The following is a 16581-nucleotide window of genomic DNA, read 5'->3' as shown; positions in this document are numbered from 1 at the left end:
GTTCAGTGAGGAGCACCGCAGACAGGAGTCGGGAAGAAGAGAAGAAAGAAGCCAATAGAAAAGGTAAGTGAAGGAATGGAAGCAGGGGGGGGGGGGGGAACAGAGTGAAGGGGGAGCATGGCGCAAAGTGAAGAGCGAGCATGGCAGAGAGTGAAAAGTGGCAAAGACAGCATGTCAGTGTGTGAAGGGGGGCCAGAGCAGCATGGCACAGTGTGAAGGGGAGCCAGAGCAGTATGGCAGAGTGTGAAGGGGGGCCAGAGCAGTATGGCACAGTGTGAAGGGGAGCCAGAGCAGCATGGCACAGGGTGAAGGGGAACTAAAGCAGCATGGCACAGGCTGATGATGGGTGGGGGCAAAAGCAGCATGGAGGGCACAGTGTGATCATAAGGAGGCACGGTATGGTGATTAAGGGGCACAGTAATGTGTGTGTGATGGCACAGTGGGCTTGTGGCAAAGTAATGTGTGTGTGGTAGGTGGTGGCTAAATGATGGGTGCTATTTTGTTTGTAGGATGAAGGTGGGGCAATTTAATTTTATAGTGGGGACTATTAATTTAAGATGGGGTGGTTTAGGGGCTATTAATTGAATGTGGGGCTGAGTTTGAGGAGTATGAGGTCAATTTATTAAATATGAATTATTTAATGGCAGTGACGGTTGCAGGAAATAGGTATATTTATTATACGTAAATGCGATTAACTTATTGCAGGGGCTGTCTGGAGGAAGGGAAATAGGTTTATTAAATGGGAATACTATTACTTTAATATTGGGGCTGGAGGAAGGCCTAAGTATTAATCGTGGGTCCTATTGATTTAATGCCGGGGCTGGTTGGAATTTTCTAAATGTACCCATTACCTTTTCCAAATAGGGCCCCCAACATTCCAAGATCCATACAAGCCGCAACTAAAGAAACCAGCAGCCACAGGTGGTAAAAGTGACAAGAACAGGTAGGACAGTCTGTCAAATGTTCTGAGTCTAGTGCAGGCTTGGCTAACCTGTGGCATTCCAAGTGCTGTGAAACTACAAGTCCCAGCATACCCTTCCAGCAATAAGCTGCTATATATTGGCAAAGCATGCTGAAGCTTGTAGTTTCACAACACCTGGAGTGCCACAGGTTAGCCAAGCCTGGTCTAGTGGGACAATCCCGATTTTTGGTGACTGTGCTGCCCAATATAAGGGGCAGGTCAAGACTGTGTACTCTTTATATACACACTATTATTTATATACTACACTATGGTGCTAGCTGTCCATCGTGGGCAGACCCCTCCCCCTCTAGTGTTTGGTCACGCCTCTATGATGGCTGACCACATCCCCTCTGGTGGGTCCCTATCGTTGCAGTCCCCCGGTGGGCCCTTCAGGCCCCAGTCCGACACTGGTCTGGTCTCATCCTATAGAGTTACACTTTAGCAGGGAAATGCATTTCCAGGAGGATTTTGCCATTTTGCTAAATGTTAAACAAAAACCTTAAAGCATACAAAAGTCCCATAGGTAGTAAAGACAAACCTGAAGTAGCTCCACTCTTGTGATATAAAGGAGGCTAAACCAAGCAGTATTTTAGGTGATTTTTTTTAAATTTAATTTAAATTAGGGATGAGCGCACTCGGATTTATGAAATCCGAGCCCACCCGAACGTTGCGGATCCGAGTCGGATCCGAGACAGATCCGGGTATTGGCGCCAAATTCAAATGTGAAACTGAGGCTCTGACTCATAATCCCGTTGTCGGATCTCGCGATACTCGGATCCTATAAATTCCCCGCTAGTCGCCGCCATCTTCACTCGGGCATTGATCAGGGTAGAGGGAGGGTGTGTTAGGTGGTCCTCTGTCCTGGTAGATCTCGTGCTGTGCTGTTTAGTTCTGTGCTGTGCTGTTTAGTTCTGTGCTGTGCTGTGCTGTGCTGTGCTGTGCTGTGCTGTGCTGTGCTGTGCTGTGTTCTGCAGTATCAGTCCAGTGGTGCTGTGTGCTGTGCTCTGTCCTTCTGAGGTCAGTGGTGCTGCTGGGTCCTGTGCTGTGTCCTGTTCAGTCCAGTGGTGCTGTGTCCTGTGCTCTGTGCTTCTAAGGGCATAGTTATTTCCCCAATATTCCCCTGTGTTTAAAAAAATAAAAAAAAGTTTTTTAAAAAAATACCAAAAACTACTTTAATTTTTTTTAATTACCACAAAATTTGCACAACCAATCCTGCAGTATAAGCCCATTGGTACTGCAATATTACCAAGTTCACACATTCAGCAGTAAAAGTCCAGTGGTACTGCAATATTACAAAGTTTACACATTCTGCAGTATCAGTCCAGTGGTGCTGTGTCCTGTGCTCTGTCCTGCTGAGTTCCGTAGTGCTGCTGGGTCCTGTGCCGTGTCCTGTTCAGTCCAGTGGTGCTGTGTCCTGTGCTCTGTGCTTCTAAGGGCATAGTTATTTCCCCATTATTCCCAAGTTTTTAAAAAATAAAAAAAAAGTAAAAAAAAATAAAAAATTTAAAAAAATAAAAAAATATATAATAATTATAACCAAATTTGCAAAACCAATCCAGCAGTATAAGTCCATTGGTACTGCAATATTACAAAGTTCACACATTCTGCAGTATCAGTCCAGTGGTGCTGTGTCCTGTGCTCTGTCCTGCTGAGTTCCGTAGTGCTGCTGGGTCCTGTGCCGTGTACTGTTCAGTCCAGTGGTGCTGTGTCCTGTGCTCTGTGCTTCTAAGGGCATAGTTATTTCCCCACTATTCCCAAGTTTTTTAAAAATAAAAAAAAAGTAAAAAAAAATAAAAAATTTAAAAAAAAAAAAATATATAATAATTATAACCAAATTTGCAAAACCAATACAGCAGTATAAGTCCATTGGTACTGCAATATTACCAAGTTCACACATTCTGCAGTATCTTGTGCTACATATAATGGAGACCAAAAATTTGGAGGATAAAGTAGGGAAAGATCAAGACCCACTTCCTCCTAATGCTGAAGCTGCTGCCACTAGTCATGACATAGACGATGAAATGCCATCAATGTCATCTTCCAAGCCCGATGCCCAATCTCGTAGTACCGGGCATGTAAAATCCAAAAAGCCAAAGTTAAGAAAAAGTAGCAAAAAGAGAAACTTAAAATCATCTGAGGAGAAACGTAAAGTTGCCAATATGCCATTTACGACACGGAGTGGCAAGGAACGGCTTAGGCCCTGGCCCGTGTTCATGACTAGTGGTTCAGCTTCACCCACGGATCTTAGCCCTCCTCCTCCTCCCCCCCTACAAAAAATTGAAGAGAGTTATGCTGTCAGCAACAAAACAGCAAACAACTCTGCCTTCTAAAGAGAAATTATCACAAATCCACAAGGCGAGTCCAAGGATGTTGGTGGTTGTCAAGCCTGACCTTCCCATCACTGTACGGGAAGAGGTGGCTCGGGAGGAGGCTATTGATGATGTAGCTGGCGCTGTGGAGGAACTTGATGATGAGGATGGTGATGTGGTTATTGTAAATGAGGCACCAGGGGGGGAAACAGCTGATGTCCATGGGATGAAAAAGCCCATCGTCATGCAAGGTCAGAAGACCAAAAAATGCACCTCTTCGGTCTGGAGTTATTTTTATCCAAATCCAGACAACCAATGTATGGCCATATGTAGCTTATGTAAAGCTCAAATAAGCAGGGGTAAGGATCTTGCCCACCTAGGAACATCCTCCCTTATACGTCACCTGAATAACCTTCATAGTTCAGTGGTTAGTTCAGGAACTGGGGCTAGGACCCTCATCGGTACAGGGACACCTAAATCCCGTGGTCCAGTTGGATACACACCAGCAACACCCTCCTCGTCAACTTCCTCCACAATCTCCATCAGATTCAGTCCTGCAGCCCAAGTCAGCAGCCAGACTGAGTCCTCCTCAATACGGGATTCATCCGAGAAATCCTGCAGCGGTACGCCTACTACTGCCACTGCTGCTGTTGCTGCTGTTAGTCGGTCATCTTCCCAGAGGGGAAGTCGTAAGACCGCTAAGTCTTTCACAAAACAATTGACCGTCCAACAGTCGTTTGCCATGACCACAAAATACGATAGTAGTCACCCTATTGCAAAGCGTATAACTGCGGCTGTAACTGCAATGTTGGTGTTAGACGTGCGCCCGGTGTCCGCCATCAGTGGAGTGGGATTTAGAGGGTTGATGGAGGTATTGTGTCCCCGGTACCAAATCCCCTCGAGATTCCACTTCACTAGGCAGGCGATACCAAAAATGTACAGAGAAGTACGATCAAGTGTCCTCAGTGCTCTTAAAAATGCGGTTGTACCCACTGTCCACTTAACCACGGACATGTGGACAAGTGGTTCTGGGCAAACGAAGGACTATATGACTGTGACAGCCCACTGGGTAGATGCATCCCCTTCCGCAGCAACAGCAACAGCTGCATCAGTAGCAGCATCTACAAAATGGCTGCTCATGCAAAGGCAGGCAACATTGTGTATTACAGGCTTTAATAAGAGGCACAACGCTGACAACATATTAGAGAAAATGAGGGAAATTATCTCCCAGTGGCTTACCCCACTTAGACTCTCATGGGGATTTGTGGTGTCAGACAATGCCAGTAACATTGTGCGGGCATTAAATATGGGCAATTTCCAGCACGTCCCATGTTTTGCCCACACCATTAATTTGGTGGTGCAGCATTACCTCAAGAGTGACAGGGGTGTGCAGGAGATGCTTGCGGTGGCGCGCAAAATTGCTGGACACTTTCGGCATTCAGCCAGTGCCTACCGCAGACTAGAGGCACATCAAAAAAGCATGAACCTGCCCTGCCATCACCTCAAACAAGAGGTTGTGACGCGCTGGAACTCCACCCTCTATATGCTGCAGAGGATGGAGGAGCAGCAAAAGGCCATTCAGGCCTACACAGCCACCTACGACATAGGCAAAGGAGTGGAGATGCGCCTCAGTCAAGCGCAGTGGAGACTGATTTCCGTGTTGTGCAAGGTTCTGCAGCCATTTGAACTTGCCACACGAGAAGTTAGTTCCGACACTGCCAGCTTGAGTCAGGTCATTCCCCTGATCAGGCTGTTGCAGAAGCAGCTGGAGAAAGTGAGGGAGGAGCTGGTAAACCATTGCGATTACACCAAGCATGTAGCTCTTGTGGATGTAGCCCTTCGTACGCTTTGCCAGGATCCGAGGGTGGTCACTCTTTTAAAGTCAGAGGAATACATTCTGGCCACCGTGCTCGATCCTCGGTTTAAAGCGTATGTTGTGTCTCTGTTTCCGGCGGACACAAGTCTACAGCGGTGCAAAGACCTGCTGGTCAGGAGATTGTCCTCTGAAGAGGACCGTGACATGCCAACAGCTCCACCCTCATTTTCTTCCACATCTATGGCTGCGAGGAAAAAGCTCAGTTTTCCCAAAAGAGGCACTGGCGGGGATGCTGATAACATCTGGTCCGGACTGAAGGACCTGCCAACCATTGCAGACATGTCTACTCTCGCTGCATTGGATGCTGTCACAATAGAAAAAATTGTGGATGATTACTTTGCTGACACCATCCAAGTAGACATATCAGACAGTCCATATTGTTACTGGCAGGAAAAAAAGGCAGTTTGGAAGCCCCTGTACAAACTGGCTCTATTTTACCTGAGTTGTCCCCCCTCCAGTGTGTACTCAGAAAGAGTTTTTAGTGCAGCGGGGAACCTGGTCAGTGAGCGGCGAAGGAGGTTGCTTCCTCACAACGTTGAAAAAATGATGTTTATAAAAATGAATAATCAATTCCTCAATGAAGTACAGCAATGCCCTCCAGATACTACAGAGGGACCTGTGGTTGTGGAGTCCAGCGGGGACAAATTGATAATGTGTGATGAGGAGGAAGTACACACTGTAGGGGGAGAGGAATCAGAGGTTGAGGATGAGGACGACATCTTGCCTCAGTAGAGCCTGTTTAGTCTGTACAGGGAGAGATGAATAGCTTTTTTGGTGTGGGGGCCCAAACAAACCAATCATTTCAGCCAAAGTTGTTTAGTAGGCCCTGTCGCTGAAATGATTGGTTTGTTAAAGTGTGCATGTCCTATTTCAACAACATAAGGGTGGGTGTGAGGGCCCAAGGACAATTCCATCTTGGAACTTTTTTTTTTGCATTATATGACCAATCAACAGTCGTTTGCCATGTTCAAAAAGTAAAACCAAATTTAAAAAAATTCAAGAAATTAAACCAAAAGTAAAATGCCGTGTCATAATTTAAAACAAGAGGTATTGACGTGCTCTAAAACTACTGTATTGTTGTTTATATTTTATAAACACTACACTTGAAAGCTTGAGTCTTTCAATAAAAAAGTAACTGTCCATTGCACGAATATTTGCAACAGGGACAATTTTAGGGTTAAGAAAGTCAACTAATAACACTTCGACGCTGTCTGTCTTTATAAACACTACACTTGGAAGTTGGAGGAGGTATTGTGGCCCCGGCACCAAATTTACTACCGGGGCCACTCCACTGTGCAGTCCATATTTAGGTGTATCAGATATTAAACAACGGTGACAGTTGATGCCCAATTTTTTAATTATATTGTGGCCTCGGTACCAAATTGTGTACCGGGGCCACCACACTACGCAGTCCAGATACTTGTTTGGTGGAATTCAGACCAGTTGAGGGTTTTATTATTATATTGTGGGGACCACTCTATCTATACCATACTACAACTCTATACCACTCTATTTAATACTTTAATTCTATTTAATACTTTAATTCTATTTCATACTTTAATTCTATTTAATACTTTAATTCTATTTCATACTTTAATTCTATTTAATACTTTAATTCTATTACTAATTACCATAAAGAGGAACTGCCGCTTCTATTTAATACTTTAATTCTATTAGTAGTTACCATAAAGAGGAACAAAATAAACCAATTTTACCAAAAGTATAATATGACTTAGACTTACAAACACTACACTTGAAAGATGGTGCCTTTAAATGAAAAAGTCAGTCTTCATTGCACGACTATGTGCAACAGGGACAGTTTTTTGGTTTACAAAGTCAACCAATAACACTTGGACCCTGTCTGTCTTTAACATACTTGATGGGATCTCAATGACGAATTGTCTGTACCATGTTTGGAGGAGGTATTGTGGCCCCGGTATCAAATTGGGTACCGGGGCCACCCCACTACGCAGTCCAGATACTTGTTTGGTGGAATTCTGACACGTGGAGGGTGTATTTGTTTTATTGTGGCCCCGGTATCAAATTGGGTACCGGGGCCACCCCACTATGCAGTCCAGATACTTGTTTGGTGGAATTCTGACACGTGGAGGGTGTATTTACTTTATTGTGGCCCCGGTATCAAATTGGGTACCGGGGCCACCCCACTACGCAGTCCAGATACTTGTTTGGTGGAATTCTGACACGTGGAGGGTGTATTTATTTTATTGTGGCCCCGGTATCAAATTGGGTACCGGGGCCACCCCACTACGCAGTCCAGATACTTGTTTGGTGGAATTCTGACACGTGGAGGGTGTATTTATTTTATTGTGGCCCCGGTATCAAATTGGGTACCGGGGCCACCCCACTACGCAGTCCAGATACTTGTTTGGTGGAATTCTGACACGTGGAGGGTTTTTTAATTATATTGTGGCCTCGGTACCAAATTGTGTACCGGGGCCACCACACTACGCAGTCAAGATAGATAGATGCGTATCATAGATAAAGTACATTCAGTGGTGTGGGGCAAATTGAAAAATATTCAAAATGCACTGACATTATCAAAAACAAGAGGTTGTCACACGCTAAAACTCCAACATGTATATGATGGAGAGGATGGAGGAGCAGCCGTATGTGTAGTGTAATGCAGACCTGTTGAAGGTTTTTTATATATTTTATTGTGGTGCCCAGTGCCCACTCCTCTAGGCAGTCCAGGTACATTTATTGGTGCGATTCATAAAAGTTCAGGGTTTTTAATATATTGTGGTGACCCACTCCTCTACGCAGTCCAGGTACATTTATTGGTGCGAATCAAACAAGTTGATGGTTTTCTTATTATATATATTGTGGTGACCCACTCCTCTACGCAGTCCAGGTACATTTATTGGTGCGATTCATAAAAGTTCAGGGTTTTTAATATATATTGTGGTGACCCACTCCTCTACGCAGTCCAGGTACATTTATTGGTGCGAATCATACAAGTTGATGGTTTTCTTATTATATATATTGTGGTGACCCACTCCTCTAGGCAGTCCAGGTACATTTATTGGTGCGAATCATAAAAGTTCAGGGTTTTTAATATATATTGTGGTGACCCACTCCTCTACGCAGTCCAGGTACATTTATTGGTGCGATTCATAAAAGTTCAGGGTTTTTAATATATTGTGGTGACCCACTCCTCTACGCAGTCCAGGTACATTTATTGGTGGTGCGAATCAAACAAGTTGATGGTTTTCTTATTATATATATTGTGGTGACCCACTCCTCTACGCAGTCCAGGTACATTTATTGGTGCGATTCATAAAAGTTCAGGGTTTTTAATATATTGTGGTGACCCACTCCTCTACGCAGTCCAGGTACATTTATTGGTGCGAATCAAACAAGTTGATGGTTTTCTTATTATATATATTGTGGTGACCCACTCCTCTACGCAGTCCAGGTACATTTATTGGTGCGATTCATAAAAGTTCAGGGTTTTTAATATATATTGTGGTGACCCACTCCTCTACGCAGTCCAGGTACATTTATTGGTGCGAATCATAAAAGTTCAGGGTTTTTAATATATATTGTGGTGACCCACTCCTCTACGCAGTCCAGGTACATTTATTGGTGCGAATCATAAAAGTTCAGGGTTTTTAATATATATTGTGGTGACCCACTCCTCTACGCAGTCCAGAAAGATACCTTGTTGCAACGTTTTGGACTAATAACTATATTGTGAGGTGTTCAGAATACACTGTAAATTAGTGGAAATGCTTGTTATTGAATGTTATTGAGGTTAATAATAGCCTAGGAGTGAAAATAAGCCCAAAAACTTGATTTTTAAACTTTTTATGTTTTTTTCAAAAAAAATCCGAATCCAAAACCTTAAATCCGAACCGAGACCTTTCGTCAAGTGTTTTGCGAGACAAATCCGAACCCCAAAAATAACGAAAATCCGGATCCAAAACACAAAACACGAGACCTCAAAAGTCGCCGGTGCACATCCCTAATTTAAATGGTGTCATATTTACAATTTGCATATACACAGATATTTCTGCCTTTCTTTAAACATGTGCGCACTTCTAGTTTAGCATATGTGTCTTCAAGGAGTGGACATACACCCTGAAGGGCGCTGGGAGGAGTATCTGTGGACTCTGGTGTAAAGCCAAGGGGGCTGATTTGGAGATGGGAGCAAACACAGCTACTGGATGCAGAATTGGCACCTGTAAAACACACTTTGTGCTGTGGGGGGTGGGGGATATAATTTGTAGAAACTGATTTAGGTTTGTGAGGGGGCAAGGCATAGCTCAACTCAGAACTGCAGTGTAAGAATAGAGCTGACCAGTATGTTTCCATTTTCACCCTTTGCAGCATGGTTTGCTTGGCGGCCAAAATTTGCACCTGACGCTAAATAAATGCGACTCTCGCATGAAAAATCTATGATACATAATAACCTGAGCATTTGTGCAAAAACAGAGGCAAATTTAACTTGTAGTGCAGGATGTGCCTTTTTTGTGTCTCAAAAAACACACAAGGAAATCTAGTGCATAGTAAACTGTTTCCCTTTTTCTTATCTACTGCTAAATATCATTAATTCCAATGAAGATGACAAAATGTTGCACTTAGTTTCTGAATATTACTTACATCTCATTATAAGTTTTAGATGTCCTTTAGCATGTGCACAAATATTGGCTTTCACCAGTCATGTTTGCAAACATTTTGTAGCATATGTTGCATTGATTGCTATATCTTCATGCAAATAAATGTTTGTACTGTTTATATTTTAGTTGGTGAAGTAGTATGGTATTTTCTTATCCTCTGCCTACAGAGTACAGTTATTCTAAATATTCTCTTACCTTCACAACAATGTCCTTAGTACTGGCATCATATTCATAGCACAATGGCTGGCCCTGTTTCCATATAGGCACTATTCCTGATAGAATTTGACTTGCAACATCACGCTAAAATTACAATCACAAAAGAGAAATTTTACCTAATACTGCCTTTCAGAGAAATTAAAAAATTCAGAACAATTATTAATTCACTGAAATAAACATTAAAGGATTTGTATCATACAAATGTGCAAATGGAACAAAGACTGGCTGGCAAAGGGCTACGGGGGTGTATTTTTTAAACTGTGGGTTTGAAAAAGAGGAGATGTTGCCTATAGCAACCAATCAGATTCTAGCTATAATTTATTTAGTATATTCTACAAAATGACAGCTAGAATGTGATTGGTTGCTAAAGGCAACATCTCCACTTTTTCAAACCCGCAGTTTAGTAAATCTAGCCCTAAGAGTTTGATTATCTGCTGCCAGTCAGTATCACTGGGGATCTGAGCATGCTCAGCAACATTTTCTTGCTAAACTTAGGTTAAAGAAAATTTTCTATCGCTGCGATAAGATCATAACCCATGTCTCATGCCCCGCATCTCAGTAACCTGATTAGCATACTGGACATTCATCCATCAAGGTCAGAGCTGTCAGAATTTTTTTTTCTTATTGAAGTGAAATCTCCAAGTGCAAAAGCCTGTACTAAAGGCTTGGGTCTATGGACCTTTCTCTAAAGAGAAAGAGCCCTGTTCCTCCCCATACCCTGGAACCAAAAGGCTCCTTAGGGGGATAAGGGTCTTCAGGCCCCCCCTTCGTTGAAGCTAGGGGGAACCCATTGACACCCCTGACTCCTGGTGCCTAATAGCCTCTTAGGTAGCAAAGGTCTTCAGGCCCATCTAGTAACTTGCAGAAATCAGCATAATTAAAGCACCATACCAGAATATTTACATTCTACAAGTTCTAACACTTGCTATTCCTTTTTCATTTTCTTGTATGTTAATAACATACACTTTTAAATTTGTTAAAACATTTTGTTTTCACACAGATGCTAACATGTGACTTTGTTGATAAAAGATTATTATAGATACAACATATAGCATTTACCTGATATAAAAGTAGAAGGATGTGGTTGGTGAGTTTCACTGCATCTCCTGGAGACAGTGTGGGTTTGGGAGCTAGCAGGCTGGTATCTTGCTCTTTCCCCAAGTTCTCGCCTTCACCTGGGAGAAAGGAAAACTCAGAAACAAAGCTCAGGTTTTTGACTCAAACATTTGTGAAATAGGAGCAATACTATTATATATATGTTTACACTTCCAATTTCCTTGACTATTAAAGTTCATGTTCTGCTTCCACATATTCCCAGCATTTTATACTTTTCAAACATAAATAATAATAAATAATATGTCACCTTTTTTGTTCAAGTATCACAAGAGCATAACTACAGGCATAGAACCCTATGCACCAGTTATGGAGACTAGCAGCATAAAGGACCTGGATCACATAAATACACACAGCAAATGTATAAAGGGATAAGGTGGCTGCTAGTAATTTGTGGAGCCCAAGTGGAATAGAATACTTCTATTTTATGGAGCAGTGCTGAATCCACTGCTTTAAAAGTATAGTTCTTTCTGACCGAGCTTTATATGTATCTATGTTTGCAGTAGAGCTTACTGAGATGACAAGGTATTGATTAGGGATGTGCACCGGCGACTTTTGAGGTCTCGTGTTTTGTGTTTTGGATCCGGATTTTCGTTATTTTTGAGGTTCGGATTTGTCTCGCAAAACACTTGACGAAAGGTCTCGGTTCGGATTTAAGGTATTGGATTCGGATTTTTTTTGAAAAAAACATAAAAAGTTTAAAAATCAAGTTTTTGGGCTTATTTTCACTCCTAGGCTATTATTAACCTCAATAACATTCAATAACAAGCATTTCCACTAATTTACAGTGTATTCTGAACACCTCACAATATAGTTATTAGTCCAAAACGTTGCAACAAGGTATCTTTCTGGACTGCGTAGAGGAGTGGGTCACCACAATATATATTAAAAACCCTGAACTTTTATGATTCGCACCAATAATTGTACCTGGACTGCGTAGAGGAGTGGGTCACCACAATATATTAAAAACCCTGAACTTTTATGAATCGCACCAATAAATGTACCTGGACTGCGTAGAGGAGTGGGTCACCACAATATATATAATAAGAAAACCATCAACTGGTTTGATTCGCACCAATAAATGTACCTGGACTGCGTAGAGGAGTGGGTCACCACAATATATTAAAAACCCTGAACTTTTATGAATCGCACCAATAAATGTACCTGGACTGCGTAGAGGAGTGGGTCACCACAATATATATAATAAGAAAACCATCAACTTGTTTGATTCGCACCAATAAATGTACCTGGACTGCGTAGAGGAGTGGGTCACCACAATATCTTAAAAACCCTGAACTTTTATGAATCGCACCAATAAATGTACCTGGACTGCGTAGAGGAGTGGGTCACCACAATATATATAATAAGAAAACCATCAACTTGTTTGATTCGCACCAATAAATGTACCTGGACTGCGTAGAGGAGTGGGTCACCACAATATATTAAAAACCCTGAACTTTTATGAATCGCACCAATAAATGTACCTGGACTGCGTAGAGGAGTGGGTCACCACAATATATATAATAAGAAAACCATCAACTGGTTTGATTCGCACCAATAAATGTACCTGGACTGCGTAGAGGAGTGGGTCACCACAATATATTAAAAACCCTGAACTTTTATGAATCGCACCAATAAATGTACCTGGACTGCGTAGAGGAGTGGGTCACCACAATATATATAATAAGAAAACCATCAACTTGTTTGATTCGCACCAATAAATGTACCTGGACTGCGTAGAGGAGTGGGTCACCACAATATCTTAAAAACCCTGAACTTTTATGAATCGCACCAATAAATGTACCTGGACTGCGTAGAGGAGTGGGTCACCACAATATATATAATAAGAAAACCATCAACTTGTTTGATTCGCACCAATAAATGTACCTGGACTGCGTAGAGGAGTGGGTCACCACAATATATTAAAAACCCTGAACTTTTATGAATCGCACCAATAAATGTACCTGGACTGCGTAGAGGAGTGGGTCACCACAATATCTTAAAAACCCTGAACTTTTATGAATCGCACCAATAAATGTACCTGGACTGCGTAGAGGAGTGGGTCACCACAATATATATAATAAGAAAACCATCAACTTGTTTGATTCGCACCAATAAATGTACCTGGACTGCGTAGAGGAGTGGGTCACCACAATATATATAATAAGAAAACCATCAACTTGTTTGATTCGCACCAATAAATGTACCTGGACTGCGTAGAGGAGTGGGCACTGGGCACCACAATAAAATATATAAAAAACCTTCAACAGGTCTGCATTACACTACACATACGGCTGCTCCTCCATCCTCTCCATCATATACATGTTGGAGTTTTAGCATGTGACAACCTCTTGTTTTTGATAATGTCAGTGCATTTTGAATATTTTTCAATTTGCCCCACACCACTGAATGTACTTTATCTATGATACGCATCTATCTATCTTGACTGCGTAGTGTGGTGGCCCCGGTACACAATTTGGTACCGAGGCCACAATATAATTAAAAAACCCTCCACGTGTCGGAATTCCACCAAACAAGTATCTGGACTGCATAGTGGGGTGGCCCCGGTACCCAATTTGATACCGGGGCCACAATACCTCCTCAAAACATGCTCCAGACAATTCGTCATTGACAGACCCCAGACAGACAGGGTCGTAGTGTTACTGTTTGACTTTGTAAACCCAAAAAAATGTCCCTGTTGCACTTGCACATAGTCGTGCAATCAAGACTGACTTTTTCATTTAAAGGCACGATCTTTCAAGTGTCAGAAAGAGAGAGAAGACACAGGAGAGGAGAGTTGTAGCTGGGGACCTGGGGTGGAAGCTCCCAGGCTCCCCCAGCATTGCCTGGAAGTCTGAGCGTGGTGACTGAGCCAGGGCAAGGAATGTGTGCCCTGGATGAGGGGGAGAACTCCATGCCACTATAGTGAACCCAAGAGAGAGGGGGACACTGCACATGGAAGAGGCCCTGGAGTGAGGGCTGCTACAAGAGGCATGGTAGCTGTAGTGTCAGATCCTGAGGCTGAGAGTACACAGAGTGACGTGTCAGAGCACAGGAGACATTATCCCCGCAGAGGAGGGATGAGCTGCAGTTGAGAGGTCTGTTGTTGAAATAGGACATGCACACTTTAACAAACCAATCATTTCAGCGACAGGGCCTACCAAACAACTTTGACTGAAATGATTGGTTTGTTTGGGCCCCCACACCAAAAAAGCTATTCATCTCTCCCTGTACAGACTAAACAGGCTCTACTGAGGCAAGATGTCGTCCTCATCCTCAACCTCTGATTCCTCTCCCCCTACAGTGTGTACTTCCTCCTCATCACACATTATCAATTCGTCCCCGCTGGACTCCACAACCACAGGTCCCTCTGTAGTATCTGGAGGGCAGTGCTGTACTTCATTGAGGAATTGATTATTCATTTTTATAAACATCATTTTTTCAACGTTGTGAGGAAGCAACCTCCTTCGCCGCTCACTGACCAGGTTCCCCGCTGCACTAAAAACTCTTTCCGAGTACACACTGGAGGGGGGACAACTCAGGTAAAATAGAGCCAGTTTGTACAGGGGCTTCCAAACTGCCTTTTTTTCCTGCCAGTAACAATATGGACTGTCTGACATGTCTACTTGGATGGTGTCAGCAAAGTAATCATCCACAATTTTTTCTATTGTGACAGCATCCAATGCAGCGAGAGTAGACATGTCTGCAATGGTTGGCAGGTCCTTCAGTCCGGACCAGATGTTATCAGCATCCCCGCCAGTGCCTCTTTTGGGAAAACTGAGCTTTTTCCTCGCAGCCATAGATGTGGAAGAAAATGAGGGTGGAGCTGTTGGCATGTCACGGTCCTCTTCAGAGGACAATCTCCTGACCAGCAGGTCTTTGCACCGCTGTAGATTTGTGTCCGCCGGAAACAGAGACACAACATACGCTTTAAACCGAGGATCGAGCACGGTGGCCAGAATGTATTCCTCTGACTTTAAAAGAGTGACCACCCTCGGATCCTGGCAAAGCGTACGAAGGGCTACATCCACAAGAGCTACATGCTTGCTGTAATCGCAATGGCTTACCAGCTCCTCCCTCACTTTCTCCAGCTGCTTCTGCAACAGCCTGATCAGGGGAATGACCTGACTCAAGCTGGCAGTGTCGGAACTGACTTCTCGTGTGGCAAGTTCAAATGGCTGCAGAACCTTGCACAACACGGAAATCAGTCTCCACTGCGCTTGACTCAGGCGCATCCCCACTCCTTTGCCTATGTCGTAGGTGGCTGTGTAGGCCTGAATGGCCTTTTGCTGCTCCTCCATCCTCTGCAGCATATAGAGGGTGGAGTTCCAGCGCGTCACAACCTCTTGTTTGAGGTGATGGCAGGGCAGGTTCAAGCTTTTCTGATGTGCCTCTAGTCTGCGGTAGGCACTGGCTGAATGCCGAAAGTGTCCAGCAATTTTGCGGGCCACCGCAAGCATCTCCTGCACACCCCTGTCACTCTTGAGGTAATGCTGCACCACCAAATTAATGGTGTGGGCAAAACATGGGACGTGCTGGAAATTGCCCATATTTAATGCCCGCACAATGTTACTGGCATTGTCTGACACCACAAATCCCCATGAGAGTCTAAGTGGGGTAAGCCACTGGGAGATAATTTCCCTCATTTTCTCTAATATGTTGGCAGCGTTGTGCCTCTTATTAAAGCCTGTAATGCACAATGTTGCCTGCCTTTGCATGAGCAGCCATTTTGTAGATGCTGCTACTGATGCAGCTGTTGCTGTTGCTGCGGAAGGGGATGCATCTACCCAGTGGGCTGTCACAGTCATATAGTCCTTCGTTTGCCCAGAACCACTTGTCCACATGTCCGTGGTTAAGTGGACAGTGGGTACAACCGCATTTTTAAGAGCACTGAGGACACTTGATCGTACTTCTCTGTACATTTTTGGTATCGCCTGCCTAGTGAAGTGGAATCTCGAGGGGATTTGGTACCGGGGACACAATACCTCCATCAACCCTCTAAATCCCACTCCACTGATGGCGGACACCGGGCGCACGTCTAACACCAACATTGCAGTTACAGCCGCAGTTATACGCTTTGCAATAGGGTGACTACTATCGTATTTGGTGGTCATGGCAAACGACTGTTGGACGGTCAATTGTTTGGTGAAAGACTTAGCGGTCTTACGACTTCCCCTCTGGGAAGATGACCGACTAACAGCAGCAACAGCAGCAGTGGCAGTAGTAGGCGTACCGCTGCAGGATTCCTCGGATGAATCCCGTATTGAGGAGGACTCAGTCTGGCTGGTGACTTGGGCTGCAGGACTGAATCTGATGGAGATTGTGGAGGAAGTTGACGAGGAGGGTGTTGCTGGTGTGTATCCAACTGGACCACGGGATTTAGGTGTCCCTGTACCGATGAGGGTCCTAGCCCCAGTTCCTGAACTAACCACTGAACTATGAAGGTTATTCAGGTGACGTATAAGG

The 16581-nt window shown here is 43.7% G+C and overlaps 1 protein-coding gene across 1 annotated transcript in view; it reads right to left on the bottom strand.

The window, feature by feature from the left end:
* Window positions 1-16581, bottom strand: part of LOC142139871 (uncharacterized) — a 481886-nt gene that overhangs the window by 332167 nt on the left and 133138 nt on the right. The window contains exons 38-39 of the mRNA XM_075197730.1: window positions 11062-11177; window positions 9982-10086 (exon numbers count right to left, since the gene is read on the bottom strand). Of these exons, the coding sequence (XP_075053831.1) occupies window positions 9982-10086; window positions 11062-11177 (221 nt within the window). The remainder of the gene's footprint in view (window positions 1-9981; window positions 10087-11061; window positions 11178-16581) is intronic.

The sequence above is a fragment of the Mixophyes fleayi genome, chromosome 2 (genome assembly GCF_038048845.1).
Source record: "Mixophyes fleayi isolate aMixFle1 chromosome 2, aMixFle1.hap1, whole genome shotgun sequence".
NCBI classification, from domain to species: domain Eukaryota; kingdom Metazoa; phylum Chordata; class Amphibia; order Anura; family Limnodynastidae; genus Mixophyes; species Mixophyes fleayi.
The sequence above is the reverse complement of the archived record's forward strand: the minus strand, read 5'-3'. Positions and strand labels throughout refer to the sequence as shown.